General features: G+C 42.5%; 1 protein-coding gene across 1 annotated transcript; it reads left to right on the plus strand.

The window, feature by feature from the left end:
- Positions 1-15,323: 15,323 nt before the first annotated feature.
- Positions 15,324-19,956, plus strand: LOC147892532 (autophagy-related protein 18c-like). Its single transcript, XM_087387055.1, has 4 exons — positions 15,324-16,316; positions 16,435-16,741; positions 18,815-18,941; positions 19,351-19,956. Exons 1-4 carry the CDS (start codon positions 15,549-15,551, stop codon positions 19,445-19,447), a joined length of 1,299 nt encoding a protein of 432 aa, XP_087243181.1. The 5' UTR covers positions 15,324-15,548; the 3' UTR covers positions 19,448-19,956.
- The last annotated feature ends 1,518 nt before the right edge of the window (positions 19,957-21,474 follow it).

Below are 21,474 nucleotides of genomic sequence, written 5' to 3' on the forward strand. Positions count from 1 at the left end.
CTCGCTTGCCATGGAAAGCAAGCTCTTGTATTGGACGCCGAGCGATGGGCACCTCTCAATGTAAGGTGGCATCGAATACATAAGGTGGGGGGAGAGAGTTCTCCAGGTGGGTGTAACTACCTTCACAAAACAAAAGCTTTCAAAACAAAACAAAAAGCTTGCAAAAAAATTAGTCTATCCTAGCCCTTAGAATTTCTGTTTGTGAAATTGTGGGAGCTAGAGCTAAATGGAAGTAAATTCATCAATTGGGTGGATAGGTTTCCGTGTAGTTTATAAGACAATGGAGGTATAAGGTTGCATAGAAAGCCCCCCATTCATTCAATCATCAAATAGGTGGATGTGTTTCTAGGTAGTTTGCTATCAGTGTCCTAATTTTTGGAAGGCCATACCCATTGTAGGTATAGAGGTTGCATGAAGAGCCCTCCATTCAGTCATGTGTTTAAACATGCAATGGATCCGCACAAATGAAGGGTTCCTCTGTAAGGTGCCATCTGGCTCTAATAAACACTCTATTCTTACATAAGTATAGACAATGGTTTTCACCCCCCCTGCTTTGGGCTACTCTCCTCTTGACTAGTCCAATGAGAGGGTCTTCAAACACATAGTTAAGAATCATGGATTGCCCCAGGAGATAGTTTATGATCGGGATGGAAGGTTCACAGGAGCACTACACTGGAGTTCAGCAGTGCGTATCATGCACAATCTGAGGGGCAAACGGAATGTGTGAATCGGCTCGTAGAAGATTATGTTCGTCATTACATACAAGTAGATCAAACCGATTGGGTGCTATATTTGGATGTGGCTGAGTTTGCCACAATACATGGCAACATGCATCTACCACTTCTCTCCCTTTGAATTGGCCTACGGGTATCAACCCCTAGCACCTGGAGAAGCAGTGATGAATACATCCACGTGTTGGAGGTGTATCACCAACAGGAGGTTCATTTCATGAAACATGGGTCCAAAGGCTTGAGAAAGCGTAGAAGCAAATGAAGAAATGGTACAATGCCAAGCAACGGCCACAATAATACACTAAAGGTGATTGCATATATCTCAAGTTTGGACCCGGACCAATTTGAGTACCCAAGCGAGATCACTCACCGGCTGACAAGGCAGTATGATGGACCTTTCCGCATCCTGAGACGAATTGGCTGGCTTATGAATTGGCACTCCTAGAGCACTATCATGTGCATCCAGTATTCCATGCATCAATGCTAAAGGAATCCATGAAGACCCAGGTCCTGAATGTCATCAGAAGATTCAAGGATCGGCTCTGGTTGTGGATTGTAGAGAGTCCAAGGACCTGGAGGAGATTTTATAGCACCATGATCATTTGAATCAATTCGAACCTAATCAGATATATTTTTGTCGGTAGTGCTGCCAGCCAGCTTCGTCCAACAGCTGGAGGACTGAGGCACCTCTTTGATGCTTACGAGATCAACTAATCACTTACAATTCTCTATATCCTAATCCCCGGCTCCAAAGACGAGGTTGAAAAGTGAGGGGGGGTGTAACGGCCGGGGACACCCTCCCCTTTGACAAGGGACCTTGTGAGTCATTCGGGACCCTTGGATCCAAACTCCATCGACGGATGAGATCAAAAAACCTAGTACATGGAAAATAGGCCAATTGGGTGCTAGGGCACCATGGCGCCCTCAGTGGGCCAGGAGGCGCCCTTTGGATCAAACCAACCAATGCCAGTGTGCGGAGAAGAGCCATCGGTGGTGCCGATCAATGGTGAGCAACAACGTCATGGTGCACATTCACTCGCTGGGATGATGAAGCCCTAGCCAGCGGACAATCAAGGCACATGGCATGCGAGCAGTGCACCGCAAACCAATGTGGCGGACCCGCTGTGATGTGGTGACATGAAGGACGGACATGCACGGCAGAGCCAACAGAGCAGTAGCGATGGCTATTGGCAATGTGGCGGCAGGTGGTGAGCCGGCACGTATCACTTAGAGAGGACCTCATTGGACGGCAACTACCGCACAGACAGTCCATCCCACGAGGTGGATCTGTGTGGGGGATTGTGTGGACTCATGGCAATGGCCCAATGGCTATCTATATCCGCAGTATAGGTCAACTAACAACTTCAACCAAGGCAGCATCTCCAACTGGTAGTCCAAGGAAAAAGGTGATTAAGTTCCCACTTCCAACCAACTCCAACAAAACCAATGACCAGCCCGAATGTTGACGATGAATAGGCAACCAGCACATGGCTCGCATCTAGCGAGCAAGGAGGTGGATCCAATGGCCAGTGACTATCGTCTTCATCTACAAAGCATAGCGTCATCGACTAGAGGAGGCTGCTGAGAATCAGAATGCAAACGATGTGGAGGGAGCTTGAGTGCCCAGCGTGAGATCAGAGTGAAGCAATGGCACGACCAGCAGAGGTGTGCCACGAGGAGGTGCATGCTTTAGAGCTTCGATGAGATGGACCGAGGCTAGAGGAGAGTAGCTAAGGCTCTCTCTCTCTCCAGAATTTTTCCCTCACTCTCTCTCTAGGATTCTCTCCCGTCTCTTTCTCTTAAATTTCCTGTTTAGCTACTTTTCCCCTGTTTACCCTCATGTTCCTAACTTCACACACAGATACTATCCTCCTTTTTACTTTTTGACCATACAAATTTCCTTTTAATCCTTTGAAAACAAATTTCCCCATTCCTCCTTAGTTACCCTTAATTTTCCTAAAATTTTCCCCTTTCTTCCCCTAATGATTTCCTAATATATTCTTCCCTTCTTTCTTAATTTCTACTATTGTTTCTTATTTTCTTTTCCCCCTTTTTCCCCCTTAATTTTTTCCTAATATATTTCCCCCTATTTATTTCCTAATAAATTTCCCTAATTATTTCCTATGTATCCTAGGTTTTTTTTGCAAACTTTCCTAGAAAATTCCTAATTTTTGCTTTTTTCCTTATTTTGTTCTCTATTCCTAATTTCTTCTTATTTCTTTCCTTTAATTTTTTATTTTCTATTTTTTCTAAACCTTTGTACAAGAATCTATCCACTAAAGCCCAACCCCCTTTCCTCCTCATCTCTCCCGACTCCCTACATCCCCGACCCTCTCTCTTCCTCGATTAACAAACCTCGTTACCTATAAATCACCTCACCTCTTCCAAGTCATTGCCCCCTCCCCCCCCCTCTTCTACTCATTTACTCCCCCCTACGTTCTCTTACAGTCTGTACACCCGTCGCTCGCCTTCTTTAATCCCCCACATGCCTCTACAGTCTACCTCTAGACGCTGTCTTAATTACTCTAGGACCCTGGCATTGCCTTCCAAGTCCGTCTGCAGTTTCTGCTCCTTGCTGGCCGTGCCCACATTCTCTAGAATCTTTGGAGTCTGCGTGATGGCCACACACACGCTTTATCCTACCTCGTGTGAGAAAATCTCCCTCGGTTATACCACCACCTCCCTCCAAGCCCTCGTTGGACTCACAGGTGACAGGTCCATGCTTTAATGCCCTTCTTCATTTACGCCCTCCTTTTTAAATTAAAAAACACCCTTCCTTTCTTCATTTCACGGGTTTTTAAATCTAACGCTTGTCCCCCTTCACCTCACTAGTTTTCATTATCTCTGTGCCTTTTTCCCTTTTAATTAAAAAAATCTCTTCCTCTCCTCCTTTAAGTTTACTACCCCCATGCTCATTTCTTTCCTTTAATTCTTTCCCTCTATGATTCCTTTACAAAGTATGTTTACTTCCCTTCTAACCTTTTTAACCTATTAACCTCTCCACCTCTTAAACCTATTCCACTTCTAACCTTTTTAAACCTATTAACCTCTCTCTTTTAGCCTCTCTATTAACTTATTAACCTCCCTACCTCTATGTACTTACCCCACCCCTCCGCTTTTACTTCTTCTCTCTTAACTTACTAGCCTCTCTATTATTTAATAATCATACATCTAGTCTCTCTATTTAGCATATCTATTAACTTATTAGCCTCTCTAGCCCTTTTTACTTATATTCACTACTCCATCCATTTCGTCCGAGCTTCTCTATCCCTTATCTCCCTAGTCCCCCTTATCTCTTTCGCCATTTGATTTTCTCTTATATTTTTCTTATGAATAAGCTTGTTTCTCTTTATTTCCCCTTTGTCTCTTTGGTCTCATGACTAAAATTGGTTCGTTCCTTCCTTTAATCTTACTCTCCTCTAACATATGAATTGCCTTTTTTCAAAACCCTTTTTTCCTCTTTATCTAAACTCTCCTTAGACACACACATCTATGTCATAACCCCCCTCTTCTTCATTGTACCTACCCTTAAATGTCCCATTCACATTACTTTCAAATTAACTTGGTTCCCTAAATAGATCGTCTTTTTTGCATTTATAAGTATACATTGAGTTGTATAAGTTTGCAAGTTTTTATTTTTATTGTGACCCCGATAACAAGGGCCCTAGGGGTGTTTATGACACCTGTCTTCCCAACTAAGGTTTAAGCAAGTTCTCACCACATTTTCTTGTTGGATGGTGGCAGGTAGGCAGACTCCCCTCTTCAATAAAAGTGATGCTTGCCAGGACTTATCCAAGCTCAACTTCTAAACAATTTCCACAAAGTCCTTTTTACAAAAAAATCCCACTACTAGTTTCCTTATAAAGAGGGTTTCACCGACTTGTACAAACTTTTCCGTTAATGCAATTAGTCATATTCCATTGTCTTGCTTCGCTCTTTTGTCTTTTGACTATGCAAAGGGGTGTTGTCAAATCTTCCACACACACACACACACGCATGCACGTGTGCGCACACACATAGACACGTGTGTGTGTGTGTGTGTGGGAAATGTTGATGGGGTACTAGCACAATTACTTGTGCCAAAAATGTTCCTTGCACAATCACTTGTGCTATATATGTTCCTAAGTAGTTACATTCCAAAGACGTTACATACACACATTGATGTGTAGCATGTATGTTCCACATGGAAAATCTTGCATCAAGGACTTGTTTAAGGCGAGGTAGTTATCATTGGACAAATGATAGTAATAACTCAAATAGCATTGCAAAGCAAAAAAAGGATGCCTGTAAGAAGTCATTCGTGACAAATTAGAATAAAAACTAAGGTTATAGTCACTTTGGATTTTTTAAGGTTATAGTCTCTTTTATGTTGAATCTTTAAAAGATGTGTAGAATGTCAGACACCCAAATCTTTGCCACTAATGTCATTGTACTAATGAATGTGATGCATTTGTGTAATGCAATATCGAAAAAATAATACCTCACCTTCCGTGTGTCCCTCATGGGATCTCTTTGCAAGAAGGGAAGCCTCTCTCTAACTCTGAGTTGGCCAAAGACTCTCGACCTCATGCCTTATCCCTCGTGGACTTCGGGCGACACTCTATGTACAAGCCTCTTCAAGGTTTTGGCCTTCTTGTAGCGGGGAGACAACCTGCACCGTCAATCTCTGCTATAATTCAAATCCCTGCCCTTGGATTGGGCCTTTAAGTCATGGTCATTATATCTGTTCTTTTGAATAGGGACTATTTGATACCGCCCACGCACCAAAAGAGTAAGGGCCTCAACCTTTTGAACTCTAGCCGCCGGGCTCATAGATCTGCCACATGGAAAAAAGTCACAGGTGTCCATCAACCACTCAGTTTGCCATGTAGTTGTAAGCACCCGTGAATATTTTTCCATCAATACCTTTCTCATAGACCACCCACGAGGATTGAACCCCTCCACTCTTCCTCACACACAAACTCCTTCACCATTGGGATACACTCTCGTAAGTTGACCTCTACCACATCGTTATAGCATATCTTTTGTGCGCCTAACTGGATCGAATGTAACTGGACCAAAACGATCACCTCACCGACGCTAGGTTGGGTCAAGGGAAGATCCTCCAAAATATTCCATTCATGAGCGCACAGTCGAGGGTTTGAACCAGTGTCTACTCGTTATGAAGGCATCTAGCTAACCAAGTGAGCCGGCCATGCTTGGTTGACAGGGTTACCAGAGCACTTAGTTTTAATCTATCATGACCACTGAGCTACTGGTTCCAATGCAAAGATAGACCCTTCAATGTTCACATAGGTCCGGTGGCTTACTTGACGAAGACAATGATGGTGGAGATAGTTATGGCCACACTCTCAGTGATCTCTATGCTTACAACATTCTAGTCATTTGTCGTAACTTCTACATCTCTTAAGTTTTGACACCACACAGACTTGTTGATCCCGTGCTCTTCATTCATAGACTCATACCACCTCTTCACATATCGACTCAAGTGCAAGGAAACAAAACACACTCACTGATCACCAAACTCATGCATGCTTAACACAAACACCAGAACGAAGGGGCGACACGATTCAACTAGGAGAAGTTCACTTATAGAGAGCCTTTTGCAAGTTGCAGAAACTTACAGTGCTCAAGGTGCCCTCAAACTCTCCCTAGTTACTCTCCTCTAGCTTCAGTCCATCTCACTGAAGCTCTAGAGCATGCACCTCCTCATAGCACACCTCTGTTGGTCGCACCGTTGCTTTGCTCTGATCTCACACTGGGCACTCGAGCTCCCTCCATGTTGTTCTACGTTTTGATTCTCAGCAACCTCCTCTGGTCGATGACGCTATGCTTTGTAGATGAAGACGATGGTCACTGGCCGTTGGATCCATCTCCTTCCCTGCTAGATGCAAGTCATGTGTTGGCTGCCTATTCATGGTCAATGTTTGGGTTGGTCATTGGTTCTGTTGGCGCCAGTCAGAAGTGGGAACTTAATCACCCTTCTCCTCGAACTACCAATTGGAGACATTGCCTTGGTTGAAGTAGTTGGTTGGCTTGTACTCTAGATCCAGTTAGATATTCGACCGTCGCCATATGTCCGTGCAATCCCCCACACAGATCCACCTCGTGGGCCAGATTGTCTATGCAACATCTGCCATCTAATGAGGTCCTCCCTCTGTGATATGCCTCGGTTTGCTGCCTGTCAATGCCATTGAATGTGCCCATGGTGTGCACATATAGTGCCACATTGCCAATAGCCGTCGCCACCGCTACTAGCTCTACCTTGCGTGTCTGTCCTTTGTGTCACCATGTCCTAGCAGGTCCACCATGCAGCTTTGTGATGCACTGCTTGCACTCCATGTGGCTTGACTATCCATTGGGTTAGGGCTTCGTCAGCCCGATGAGTAAACACGTGCCATGATGTCATTGCTTGCCATTTGTCGGTGCCACTAATTGGCTTGCCTCTACATGCTGCTAATTGTTGGCTTGATCCAAAGGTTACCCCGTGCCCCACAGTGCCCTAGCACCCAATTGGCCTATTTTTCGTGTAGTAGGTTCTTTTGATCTGGGCCATAGATGGGGTTTGGATCCAAGGGTCCCCAGTGACCCACATGATCCCTTGTCAATGGGGAGGGTGTCCTTGGTAGAGGGGGGGTAGATATAAATATTTGAGAAGGGGGAAATTAGATGTAAATATAGAAAGGGGGAAATTAGATATAAATATTGAGAAGGGGGAAAATAGATATAAGTATCAAGAAAGGGGGGGGGGGGGGGGGGGGGGTAGGAGGGGCTAAAAGGGAAATTATAACGAGGCAAAGAACAGAGAAGAAAGAATGAGGATGAAAAAATATGATGAAGAAGGAAATTGGGGGGGGGGAGAGAGACAAAGAAGTAATAAAAAGTAACTCAAAAAAGAAACCTGTGAATTCATAATTTCGGTTGAGTAATGAAGGCATTGACGGTCAAAGACTGTGTAAGTGCGCACAGTGGGGGAGGCACGGTAGTGCGAGCAGTCGCAGGAGAGTAGTGGCACGAGCAGTCGCACGGAGGCCAAGAGGCACGAAAGTCTACATAGAGCTCAGTGAGGGAGAGCACAGCAGTCGAGGGATCGAGGGTGGAAAAGGTACATGCGGGGCGGATGGAGATGGCTGGAGTGGACAATTTGTAGGCATGAGGGGCAGGAAGGAATAGTAGAGGTAGGAGGCAGGGCACATAATGTAGTGCCGGCTGGACTAGCTAGGGGGTGAGAGAGACAGGGTTTGGGGGGGGAACTCAGTCGGCATAGGGGAATGATTAGGTAGTGAAAGAGGCCGGGAAAGTAAGGGAGTCAAGGGTAGTTGGGAGGATTAGTTAGTTTATTAGTGTAGTTAGTTAGATGCGTGTAGAATAAATAGGGAAAATAGGGAGGAAAAAACAAAACTAAGGAGAAAATAGCTAGAAATTAGGAGGAAAAAATAGGAAAATTAGGGAGAATGTAGGAAAAGCGGGGCATTAGGGAGAGGAAAACATAGGAGGAGAAAATAGGGAAAACTAGGAGATAGGGGAAGTAGGGGGAATAGGGAGAATTAGGGGAAATTGGGAGAGAAAGGGCAAAATAGGGGGAAATTCGAGAAAGATAAGGAAAAAATTAGGGAAGAGTTAGGGAAAATATGGGAAATTAGGAAAAATAGTGGGGAAGGGGGGGAGGGGGGGGAAGAGTAGGGGAAATTAGGAGGGACAAAGAATAGGGAAGAATTTGGGAGAAAAGGAAATAGGGGAAAAAAGGGGGGAACATTAGGGAAAAGGTAGATAAAATAAGGGAGAATAAGGGAGAGGAGAAAGTGGGAGAGGAGAAATAGGTAATAATTAGGGAGAAATAAGAAAATAAAAAATGGTGAAAATAGAAAAAAAAGAGGAGAAACTTAGGAAAAAATAAGCAAAAAATAGGGAGAAATCAAGTAGAGATTAGGGAAACAAGGAGGAGAGAGGGAGCTTAGGGGGTTTTAAAGTAAGGGCAGATAAGAGAGGTTAGGGATAAGGTCATCAAAGAAGGTTTTCAAAAACGGAAAAAATTGAATGCATAAACACAAAAGGGGAAAAGGATAGTATGTGTGTGTGTGTTTCCTAGCAAACAATCTAACCTACTTCATTATTGGACCAATTCCCAACTCAAATAAAATGTTTAAGTAAACCAGATGCAACCATACATTATTGCCTTGTACAAATGACAAGTGGGAGTAATCACTTACTATTCAACCCCTTTTGGTAAAAAGTCAAAGTGAGAGTCAACTTAAAGTCTCACATTCATTTCATTGGAGCCGATTACTTGCAAGTCTATATGCTTGGACTACAACTGATAACTTGACAATTGATGGGCAGTTTGTTGACTTTGAGCCAGTGTCCCATTAGATGATGCAACTTTTCTTATTGTAAGCTGACCAACCATAGGGGTACTAATATGAATCTCGACTATAGCATTGCCTAATCTAATAGGTTTTTTGAGAGGATTCTAGAAGCCTCCCGTTTGGGACTTTGGTGTATGGGAATACAGGAAGTGTCGTGTCAAGCAAACTACATGCATCTTTCGATGGATCATTATGTGATTGGTGTTCTAGGCCTTTTACTCACTGCCATATATTGATGGTGAGCATGCACATTGATATTTTTTGTTCCAACTCCTCCATTAAGAGAATTGTGGATTCAATACAGTTTTGTAACTGGAGTATCTTTAGTGTTTAATATCAAAGAGACTCATGGATAGCCCCAAAACTTGGGCATATTTCATGGGTATCCCCACTATTCAACCCTATCCTTGGGCTCATTGGTAGACTTGTTCAGACCCAGGTTAATTGACCTAGGTTTGTTTTGGCTGACTTGGCTGTCTTTTATGGCCTATATAGGGCTAAAAGCTAGCCCATTATCTCGGCTTTTCCACCCAACCTATCTTAGTCTCGATTGGCCTCATGGGGATAAGCCCAAAACTTGGGCATATTTCATGGGAGACCCTTATGGACTATTCAACCCTATCCTTGGGCTCCAGCCTCCAACAAAGCCTCTTTAAGGAGCAAGAGAGCTCCATGTAGATCCCTTTTAGTCTCTAAAAATTCTTTAATGCGTGGGCTACAAGCCTACAACATTGGTTTTGGTAAGGTGATGAAGCAACACTTCCATCTTTTTGCTATAGATACATTGTTTACTATTTTTTTAGCCCTTGGATTGAGAAGGGTGTAAACATGTGGATGATATCTTGCCATTTTGTAAGCCTTAAGGGGCATGAATTTATATGTAGGATACTTCTAAAAGTTTCTCCTAGTCCCCAACAAGGTTATTGAGGTAGCCCTTGGCTTATGTTGGAGGTAAAAGAGTTCTAGTAGTCAATCCCATCCATTGTTTGCATAAATTTTTGCAGCCTTACACTTTGGAAGGATCTCAAACTCTTTCTAATCCTCAATTAGATCATGCACGAGTAAACGGAAGGATTTTTAAGTTTCTCTTACATTTGATTGGTCTGCTCATATACCCATTTACTTTAAAGGCTCTATTTTACTTGACCTTCCAAAAGCCCTGAGTTAAGTTTGAACAGTTATAAATGCCAACCTTTGTTCATTTTTGTGATGTAAGAATGCCAAGATTTTTATTAATGCTAGTCTAGATAGAGTGACATGGATAACAATTGTGTGCTGGCATTGAAGCTTGGCTTCCACATCTTAAATGAATTGTTCTAACTTTCATTTGGTTGTGATGGCACCAGGTGAGTTGACATACCTCTCCATCAGATTTGCGATTGTAAAATATTTGGCATGATTGGGTGGATTAAAGATATGGCATTAGCAACTACGAGGATTACTATATGGTAGATTATCTCCAACTATTGTAAAATAGGAGTGAACTATTTGTTGGACACTAGACTTGACTCTTTTTGTATACATCAGATTGGGCGAAGCCTTATGTTTCTCTTAGTTTCTCTTAGACAACGGTCAATGCTACTAAGGAGTTCTATCCATGAATTGAAATTCATGCTCAAAGAGGAAAGGAGTCACTATTGGGGTGACAAAGTAAACTCCACCTAACACATCATTATGGAATTCGGTTAGAGGCCTGAATGCTAACTAATTGTCACTCCATAATAAGTAAAAGAAGTCGTCAGCATTGCTAGTAGCCACCAGCAAGACTACATGGGTCACTCCATAACATATACAAAGGAACTGAAAAATGCATACACTTTGAGGTCAAGGTAGAGTTCATCATGCAAATGAAATCAGTACTCCACCTGCACACTCACACAAATGAAATCACTTGTAGCCATCTCAGAGGCATTTTTTGGGTCTCCTCTTGGCCACATTAAAAGCCAAAATATGTGATATTTTGTGTTTGATTGCATTAAAAGCTACATTGTTGCCCTTATCATGTGGAAATATTATATTCTCAAATCCAGATATGATGTACATCATAAATGTTGATAATACAATCCTTACAATAGTGATATCTAGTGAGAGTTTACTTCCAACCATCAAAGAAATGTTGATAACACAATCCTTACAATAGTGATATCTAGTGAGAGTCTACTTCCACCCATCAAAGAAGTTCCTTAGTAGTCGGTTGGCTTATTTTGGGACTACGTACTGGGAGATCCTGCAAGGAGCCACATACAATATACAAATAGCATGAATTTGTTCTTCAAGACTATTCTCTTGTCTGCCAATGGAATAAAATTTTACTCCAGAATTTAAGCATCCTCTATTGCTTATTTTGCCTAGAGTACATTGAATCATTGGGGAACGTTATGGCCATCCTGAAAAGCAATCTCTTTGGAAATCCAACCATCTCAGTGACAAGGAATGTCTTGAATCTTCCCATGAACCAGCCTTGGAATTCAATTAAATTGAAATACACATACTTTGGAAATCTCAGTCTCCCTAACCTTGAATACACTTTCAAGCTTACCTTGCAAAACTTGATGCGAGATCCTGTGAGAAGAATAGAATGCAAGGTGCCAAACATAGGTGACACACAGCTGGCTAAAGCTCCAAAACAAGCAGAGAACTGAGCATATCAACCTGTCGTCTAAGATGGTGTAGCTATTGAAGGACTCAGAGAATCATACGTGGATGTAGTTGCTAAAAGAGTAAGAGGAGTATAAATCCAAGTCAAGGATATTATAGTCTAGTTGCAACAATTGATCATGTTGTGGGCTATATGTTATAGCTGCAATTAAGATTGGGGGAAAGGAAAGCTGATGTTCGGGTAGGCAGAAAGGGAAAGTTGGGGGAATTTAGTGTTTGGTTTTCCCAATTCCAAGAGCCTACTAGAAACCATCATCTACAGAAGTATCCAAAGTAACAAGAATACCATAGAGGGACTAGGAACATTGCAAAAAAAACACCATCCTGTTATAAGGTATGGAAATTATTTTTTGGATCTCTTATTCTTAATAGCCACAGCCATGGAGCATGGTGACAGATCCAGCCATATAAGTTTTGAGCCACAAGTGGCTCAACACCAAGCTGGGTTGATGGCATCAAGAGTCACTATTGCTCATGATATTGCAACTACTTCTGTAGGAGACATAGCCAAGATTCCAAGCAGAAGTGTTCCTTTTGAACATTGCTAGGGACAAACTACAAATGCCAATGAAACATAGAGGTGACTTTGGGGACATAACGTTTGAGTAGATTTGGCCAGTATGCATTTGCAGCAGCAGATGGGGTCGACTGCTGGGCAGAGGCAAACCATTTCCATGGTGTGAATGAAACCCCATGGTCTCATGTCCACGCCTCCGACTTATGTGCTTACGGGGACATGAATGGCGCCATGTATATTGACCCTTGGAATATAAAAGGCAATGTATGCATGGAATGATAGAAGAGGGAATGAAAGGCAATGTATGCAGGGAATGATACTAGAGGCCACAACTTTGAGACCACTATAATGAATAGATAATGTGCGTGACATTAATCATCACCCTAAATTCGTTTTGAAATGTTTTAGGGCCTTATATCATGGGTTTGATGTAGTCCCAAAATTTGTAAGAACTCAATGCAGCACTTCTTTTTGGCTTAGGACCTTGTAGGAAAGCACAAATTTTATAGCTGAATGAAGCACTTCTATTTGGCTTAGGACCTTGTGGCATTGCTTTGCTGTAGTTTGAAGTTCAGTTCCCCATATGATGCACCTTTGTACAAACCACCATGGAATAAAGGCTACAAATTGAATACACAATTTCTGAGCAATTTCTCCACATCATACTATTTTGAAAATTTCTCAAAAGCACACTTAAAACATGTCACCTAGTATGATGAGCCACCCTTTTTCATTATCAAATAGAGCCTCATTAGTGAAAATAATTGTGTATGAGATCTTAGGGAATGCAAAGTCCATTAAGGAAATGAAGCTTCTTTGAGCTTTGCTTTTTGAATCAAAATTATGCTTGTTGATCCCTACCAAAACGATGAAGCAAATAAATTTGTGAAGAACGACACCTTACCTTGCATGTAGACAACCGCATGGGTTCTGCCCTTGCTTGATTTTGCATTGGGTTGAGCTTCGATGATATGATCAACCCTACCCACATTAGACAATTCCGCTGCATGCCACATCATGTTAATCTTTGATGATGTGTCAAGGATGGTAAGGAGACACTTGTGCCTTGCATGTTTGCATGCACAAAATGTGGCTTGAGCATGTGCAATAGGTGTGTGAGAGAATGTTCTAGTTCGGTGTATATGAGGAGCGCGAAAAATACATTCCTTCAAGTTTTGATTTTTGGTGTTCCACTTACCTTAGATGTTGCAACTTGGCTTATGAGAGCTTAAAGACCCACCCTACTCATTTAATATATTTTACACTTTTGGGGTGCCTATCTTAAATGCATTCATCAAAAAGCAAATTTCAAACCATCGTCCTCGTAGTCCCAACCATGCAATGTAAGCACAAGGGTCCCACCTTATCTTTGAAGAGAGGGTTAGGTCTTAGGGTTCTCCTTTAGGACACATTATGGAAGGATAACTATAGAGGGTTATCATTGTTTGTTTTCCTCCCTCTTCACTACTATGGCGGTGGGGTGGCTCCATAAGCTTCCCCACCTGCCTTCTACTTTGTGCATCTTCTCCCAGCATCCTGCTCTTCACGATTGCTCTCTAATGCCATTTGTCACATCATCTTCTTGGAATATTGGAGGAGACACCTCTACTGCATGCTTCGTGTGTGCCTCTATTCTGTTGAGCAGCTTTGTGTGTGGGTCACACGCGTTGTATCTTCTTGGTTCGAGGAACGAAGGCATATCTGTTTGGAATTGTGTGTATTTTGTAATGGTGTGCATTCGATATTTCTACTACGGGTTGAAAAACCATCCGAATGTTGACTGTCTAGGCAGCGAGTCAGTTTTCATGCACAAAGGTGGTTCAAGTATCGAGTCGGTGGGCAACGCATCGCATTTCATGTGCAGGCAGTATCTAAAGTTGCATGTGCCTTTGCTTCAATCTTTTTAAGTGTTTGAATTTAATCTCTCCCTACTATCGAATTGGAATAGTAGCTTATGGAAGCATTCTCTAAGCATATTTCAGAGCTAGGTTGGGACTTGCTAGAATATAACAACACCCACACAGTCGTCGAATCTTTGAACACAGTATCACTAAACGCTCACCTTCAAGACATATTGTTAGATAGAAGCCTCATGGTTGCTAATATTCTATGCTTGCAAGAGATGAGCGAAGACCAGCCAGCCAACCCCACTTTGGCTAACTTCAATGAAATTTCTTGCTATTACGGTTGTGGCCTTTCACTACCATACAAAAAATCACAAACCCTAATAACACACACCACTAGTACACCGTGATGATACGTGCATGCTTTTGCAACGAGATGCACATAATAGCATCATACTAATCACCTGAAACAACCGTCCAACAATTCATAAAAACTCTAAGAAACACTCTAACAACAATAACCAAGAAACATTCAATCATCATGCTGGGAGACATTAACATCGATTGGCAAAAAGTAGCAAGCACATTGACAACGCTCTTCAACAAGCATCATGCACTCAAATGATCAACGAACCAACAACAATATACCAATCAACTCTCGACCACATTTGGACCAACATCAAAGGAAAATCGACTCTATCAAGTACAAACCACTCAGTCACTTACATCCTTCTCCCAAAACGATCAAAACGGAAGCAAAAGCTAGCCCTCTCTACCTCATTCCACAACAACTACTTGCATTCTTGGCACACATCTCATGGCCTTGGCAAGCCTAGTGAAAATTTCACCTTGTTTTTTTTTCTTATTCACCCCTGAATCATACACACGGGCAGGCTAACCATGGCCAACGCTAATAGGCAATCTCCATACGGAGGGTCCACACTTGAGGTGGCACCGAATAAATAAGGAAGAGGAAAGAGTTTTCCAAGAGATGTTTGGTGGGTGTAAGCGCCTCACATAGCAAAGCCGACTCTCAAAACAAAATGTCCTAACCACGCGAGTCCCCTGGTCTTAATGAAACCGGCGAACGCGCTAACTGCGCGAGGAGGGGCTCTTGGGGGAGCATGAAGTGTTAATGAAGGAGAGAGCACTAATGTAATGCTTTTGCATTGGCAGCTTTACTTTCATCTTCACTTCATGTTTCTTCTTCTTCTTCTTCTTCTTCATCATCATCATCATCTTCTGCATCGTCTTCGCCATAGCCAGAGCTCTCGCCATCGCCATAGCTTTTTAGGGTTTCTGTTTCCTCTTCCCGATCCCCGCATTCCCGCCTCCAATTCAACAGAAATTTCCTTTCTCCCCTTTCACAATGTTTTGCTTCCTCGCCATCCACAACTGCCCCCTTTGACCCTCGCACTCCTCATCCCCATCCATGGCTCCCGCCCTCGACCCCTCATTGCCCTCCGACCTCCCCCTCCACAAGCCTCCCGACCCTCCCCTGGCTTCTTTGCCCACGGACGCACAGCCGGCTTCCCCCAACCGCTCCGAATTCGATTCTTGCACCCTTGAAAGCGATCTGCTTTCTGTCTCGTTCAATCAAGATTATGGCTGCTTCGCTTGCGGGACTAGTAAAGGGTTCAGGATTTACAATTGCGACCCCTTCAAGGAGACTTTTCAAAGAGATTTCCACAATGGCGGAATAGGGATGGTGGAGATGCTCTTCCGGTGCAACATCCTGGCTCTGGTTGGAGGTGGTCCTAACCCTATGTATCCTCCCAACAAGGTGATGATTTGGGACGATCATCAGAACCGCTGTATTGGTGAGCTCTCCTTCCGGTCTGAGGTAAGAGCGGTTCGCCTGCGCCGAGACAGGATCGTCGTGGTATTGGAACACAAAATCTATGTGTACAACTTTGCTGACCTGAAATTATTGCATCAAATTGAAACCATAGCCAATCCCCGTGGCCTCTGTGCTTTATCTGCGGCGTCGAATTCCACCGTACTTGCCTGCCTAGGATTACATCGCGGACAGGTGAGGGTGGAGCATTATGGCCTCAAGAAGACCAAGTTTATCCCAGCGCACGAGTCACATCTAGCCTGCTTTGCCCTGACAATGGACGGACACCTTCTTGCGACCGCCAGCTATAAGGGCACGCTTATTCGTATCTATGACTCTCTCGATGGCACTCGTTTGCGGGAGGTAATAATTAGACAATCGGGATTCAGAGCAGTCATCATATATCAAATTGCTACTGTCTTCCTTTTCATTCCGTCAAATTGTGCAATCTTAACAGTCATCTTTTCTTCTGAATGAATAGGTCAGACGTGGAGCTGACAGAGCAGAAATTTACAGCATCTCCTTTTCACCAAATGCACATTGGCTAGCGGTGTCTAGCGACAAGGGAACTGTCCACGTATTTAGCCTTAGGGCTCCTAGAGTTGGAGAAGAGCCAAGGCTCGATCTGCTGAATTCTGGAAATGGAAGCGGTAAGGGCAGCAATAGTTCAGCCGCAGGAAGTGGTTCTAGTTCTCCGGCGGGCAGCAATAGTTCAGCAGCTGGAAGTGGTTCTAGTTCTCTGGCTTTTGTCGGCAACAACCCCAGTTCTACCCTTTCCTTCATGAAAGGTAAGGGCGATCTTGTGGGAAACTTTTTAAATCGGTCTACTTTTACACTTCTCTATACCTCGTTCCAAATTTTTGTCATGTTCTAGAATTCAAACTTCCCGCTCCTTCTCCTCTCCCCCCCCACCTCTCTCTCTCTCTCTCTCTCTCTCTCTCTCTCTCTCTCTCTCTCTCACTGTACAACTTCTTTTTGGGCTCCTTCAACTGCTGCCACGTATGGGCTGTGAAGTCAAGTAGCCCCATCATATCAGGACATTTTAGAGCAATCTCGAAGTGACACCCAATAATTTGAAATCTCAAATTTCAGCCCTTTAACTTGGGCTGCATAATGTGGGCTTTGAAAGCTTGCTCCAAGCCCTCCTTCAATCCAGGAGGCCTCCCTTGGAGGTGCTTCTCTCTCTCTCTCTCTCTATATATATATATATATATATTGGTGGGTGAGGTGCCTCTATTGTGCCTCACTGAGCCCATGATGGCTGTACAAAGGCTCCTCCCTGCCGCTGTGCCTGAAGACCGGAAAGGGTTGCCAGGCTAGTAGTAACCCAAAAGTAGAAAATACATGCTGCAACACATTTAATGCAATGGGGTTCTGTTGGGCTTGTGAATCTTCCTCATATTGAAGAAGTTGCCCTAAGCTTTTGGCATGCTGCTCAAAGCCCTTTATAAGCAATGCAGTTCTTAAAATAAAGGATAAGTAAAAGCTTAGTCAGTTTTGGGATGTTATAGCTAGTTCAAAATACACTAAAGGTCGGTTTTTGTATGCATTGGATTACATATCCTTAGATCACAATCAATACAGGTGCATACAATCAAGAAACAAACACAAGTATGGTGAAATACACATGCAAGTAGATAGCCAAAACGACTCTGTTCATAGCTTCCATGATACAAAATACCATAAACCTTTCTCAAAAACCCTCGGGCCTTCTCTTTTTTCAAAAAGGAGATAGTCAAAGCAGTGATTTAGAGATTCAAGCTGAGAGGGCGAGAGATCACGAGAGTTTACAGCCAGAATCTTAATGCACTCAGACAATTGATGAATGAGGTGGTGCGTGTGGGCTGTCCACCAGTATGGCAAACTGATACTATTCAGCGTATACAGAATGCAGGGGTCCTATGGGTGCATTCAACTATTAGAACAAATATGATCGACATGTTTTGTCGTAGTTGCTCGAGACAGCAGTATAGATTTTCATCAGTGTGTTTGCAGAGTCATTGGGTCCAGACTTGACCATTCAGATTCGATCATATGAGAAGACTCTGCTCAAAGTTTCCATGATACTCCAAAGCAGCAATACCGTAAGCCTTTCTCAAACACCCTCGGGTCTTCTCTTGTTTCAGACAGCAAATAGTCAGAGCAGTGATTTAGAGATTCAAAACTGAGAGGGCAAAGATCACGAGAGTTTGCAGCCAGAATTTTAATGCACTCGGGCAATTGATTGCTGACATTTTCCAATGAGGTGGTGCATGTGGGCTTTCCACCAGTATAATTTCATCAGTGCGTTGAGTGCAAGAGCTTAGCAGGTTTCAGACAGGACCATTCCACATTGGAACTGCGTCCAGAGGCCAAGCATCTTAGACAGAATATTTATTTATTTGTTTTGTTAAAATTTACCAGAAGTTTGTGATTATATTATGCAAGCAGTGTTATTTACATAAGCTCTGCATATAGCAGCAGCTGCATAAAAAATGTGGATACTTTGAAACCGAAAGTCATAACACAGCTGATACCCAAGAAGTGAGAAAAAGGCTATAGCCAGTTTCAATACCTCTGTCAGGTTTCGGTCTCTCTGCATGCTCCTGTAATTTCTCATATGTGCGTGCATGCCAAATTCATGGGGTTTGTGGTATGATATGCTTTGGTTGTTGTCTCATAAAAAAGATTGCATTTGTTAAGTTTGTGGGTGGTGTCTCTCATAACAAAGATTGTATCTGTACGTTCTTAGTGGCGATAAGCTGAGATGCGCGAGTGATTGACTAAAGGTAGCCTGGGTACTTTCTAGCTTAGCCACTTGTGTGGTCCTAATCTTGTAATCAATGGAGTGTTCAATGACGATAGTTGTGGGTTGTTTTCAGGCGTGCTTCCAAAATATTTTAGTTCGGAGTGGTCATTTGCTCAGTTTCGACTACCTGAAGATGTGAGAACTCTGGTTGCATTTGGATCTGACAAGAATACCGTTGTCATTGTCGGGTTGGATGGAAGGTAAATTTTTCCTGGTGGAGACTTATTCAAAGTTTAAGTTAATCTTGGTGACTACAAGAGTTGAGGAGGTAAGGCCAGTTGTAAGGACCTAAAGCCTTCTACTTTGCATTGCATCAATAAGGGCTATGATCTTGTTCCCACATTGGATTCCTTTTGCTGAAATTGTCTCTCTGCAAAGGAAATGTGGAATGGAAAGAGGGCCGCTTCAATATTTTTCTCATACATTTATAGATCACGTGTTCCCGTAGTTGAGGTCTTAACATTGTTCTTGTACATTTATATATTGAGTGTTCCAATGGTTGAGGTCTCCTTATTAATCAATCGGCTTCCCTTTATGCAGAGCAAGGTAAGAATTTGAACTCATTTTAATGCCTTATCTGATAGGGTGTGCATTGGTCTGCAAATGCAGTTTCTACAGGTGTGAATTTCATCCTGCCCATGGAGGGGAGATGCAACAACAGGAGTTTGCTAGATTTTTGAGGCCCGACAATGATATGATGGCTTGATCTCCTGGACAATGCTTTTCTTTCAATGAACTCGGCCTTCTGTCACCTGTGCAGTCCACAATTACTGTTACCTAGTTGGTTGGATTTTCCCAGAGGGTAGTGCTCATAAAGAAAGACAGTTTGCCAATCCAAGCTAGCGTATACCCAAAAGGCTGTCCATAGAGCTTGGGATTAATATTATTGGGAAAGTATTTTCCATTTGAGTCTAAATTATTTTACAGAAGTGAATCTGGGGTTTGCTTTCTAAGTATTATTAATGCCTTGTGATAGTTGCTGTAAAAAGATATGGTAGCTAAACCTATTCTTGGTTGGTATACGCTTGCATAGAAGCGAGGGATGTCCTCTGATAATTGCATATAAAGTCCTATGAAGTTCACAGATGCAAATGCTATGGCAATCCATTTCTATGTTTGTGGAGGTATGGCTAGGTCAGATGAAAGGTGTTGACCTAGTGTTAAGCATTTCGCCTGACATGTGTATGATGTGCTGTTGATAATAGATGAGCAATTGTGTCATAGAGCAACTACCAGTTTTACCTCTGGCATCACTTCCATTTTTGAATATCATTTTGTAGTTTTATCATATTGTTTGGAATTTGTGTTGCAAGGATTCTTGTAGAATAAGTAAAGTTTGGGTTTGACGTTTCTGGAGCATTGGGCTAATGGGCTCCTCTTAGAGTTTTTGGATTTTGCGTCGTCGTGGAATTGAAAGGCAGTATTATTCTTAATGCCTTGGGTGGGCTGACTCTGACAGACTACAAATGTGGAGTCTCATTTTGCTTGGCAAAATTTTAATTGTGAACTTAAGGAATGATATATGTCCGTTACAGACATCTTGTTATGTGGCACAAATAGATCCTTTTTTGTCGAAATCTGACTGAAAGCGATTGCTGTGCTATGGCTTGAAAGCAAAACATCTTTCTTATGTAATGTAAGATGCAAACAAACAGAGATTGCAAGTAGCTTGTGTTTATGCATGTAATGTGACAAAGACTACAGGAAGCAGTACCCCTCTAAAAAATTCGAGTAAATAGTGTTACAAAGGAAATGTCCTGTGAAAAGAGGCTCTGCAGAAACTGCAAAAACCAAATTTTTAAAGGAAATTCCTGTGAAAAGAGGCATTCAAGTAATAAAGTGGCATTTGTAGAGTAATGCTTGATCCTTATGAGCGTCAGGGGAGTTAGAGGGCATTGCAGATATTCAATTCTTTTCAGTTGGCTCGTCTTTCTTTCATGTGGGTTTGACTGCAGGTAAACTTTTGAAAGTATTGTTGTCCTGTATAATGGCAATTTCCATAGTAATTTTATTAACTTTAGTCATCCATTATGATGTGTTTACCATTTATTACACATTTACAGTATGTATGACACATGATAGTCGTTGATGCACACACTGTTTATGATACTCGTTGCATATTTTTGATGGTGCACGTGTTGATGCTCATGACATCAAAGTTGTTGCAAAGATTCTACTTTTTGGCCTGCCCGGGAGCAAAGGCTATAGTGATGAGTCCGTTTTATGAAAGATGACCAAAAATCTATTTTTGTCTTGTTTGCGTGTCAATATGGCATTTGATTGTTTCTCCCCCTTTCTCTCTCTCTCTCTTCTTCTTCTTGCTTGCTATTTTTGTCCCCACTTTTTACTCCCCCTTTCTCTCTCTCTCTTCTTCTTGCTTGCTATTTTTGTCCCCATTTTTTTCTCCCTCCCTCTCTCTCTCTCTCTCTCTCTCTCTCTCTCTCTCTCTCTCTCTCTCTTCCTCTTCTTCTTCTTCTTCTTCTTCTTCTTCTCTCTGAGCTTCCAGGGCAGGCCCTTTTGAATGTATTCAACTTGTTTAAAACTCAAGAGTGTGTTTCCAAGGGCAATTTGTGACTTTGCATATAGTTTGACATGTGTTCTTAAATAACTTACGGAGGTGGCCAACTTGATCAGAACTTTAGGGCAGCAAGTTTGGTGTTACCATGCTTTATTATTTTTATGTAGGTTGTAGGGCATATTGCAAATCTTATTGAGAGCTTGAGTTGAAAGATT

The sequence above is a fragment of the Dipteris shenzhenensis genome, chromosome 16 (assembly GCF_047967505.1).
Source record: "Dipteris shenzhenensis isolate YYH24624 ecotype China chromosome 16, Dip_SZ_1.0, whole genome shotgun sequence".
NCBI classification, from domain to species: domain Eukaryota; kingdom Viridiplantae; phylum Streptophyta; class Polypodiopsida; order Gleicheniales; family Dipteridaceae; genus Dipteris; species Dipteris shenzhenensis.

Bases quoted from the DNA above. Each gene is read 5' to 3' on its own strand.
- LOC147892532 (XM_087387055.1), top strand. From the start codon at position 15,549: ATGGCTCCCGCCCTCGACCCCTCATTGCCCTCCGACCTCCCCCTCCAC. The intron at 16,317-16,434 runs GTAATAATTAGA...CTGAATGAATAG, and splicing joins ATGGCACTCGTTTGCGGGAG to GTCAGACGTGGAGCTGACAG. The intron at 18,942-19,350 runs GTAAATTTTTCC...CTGCAAATGCAG, and splicing joins ATTGTCGGGTTGGATGGAAG to TTTCTACAGGTGTGAATTTC.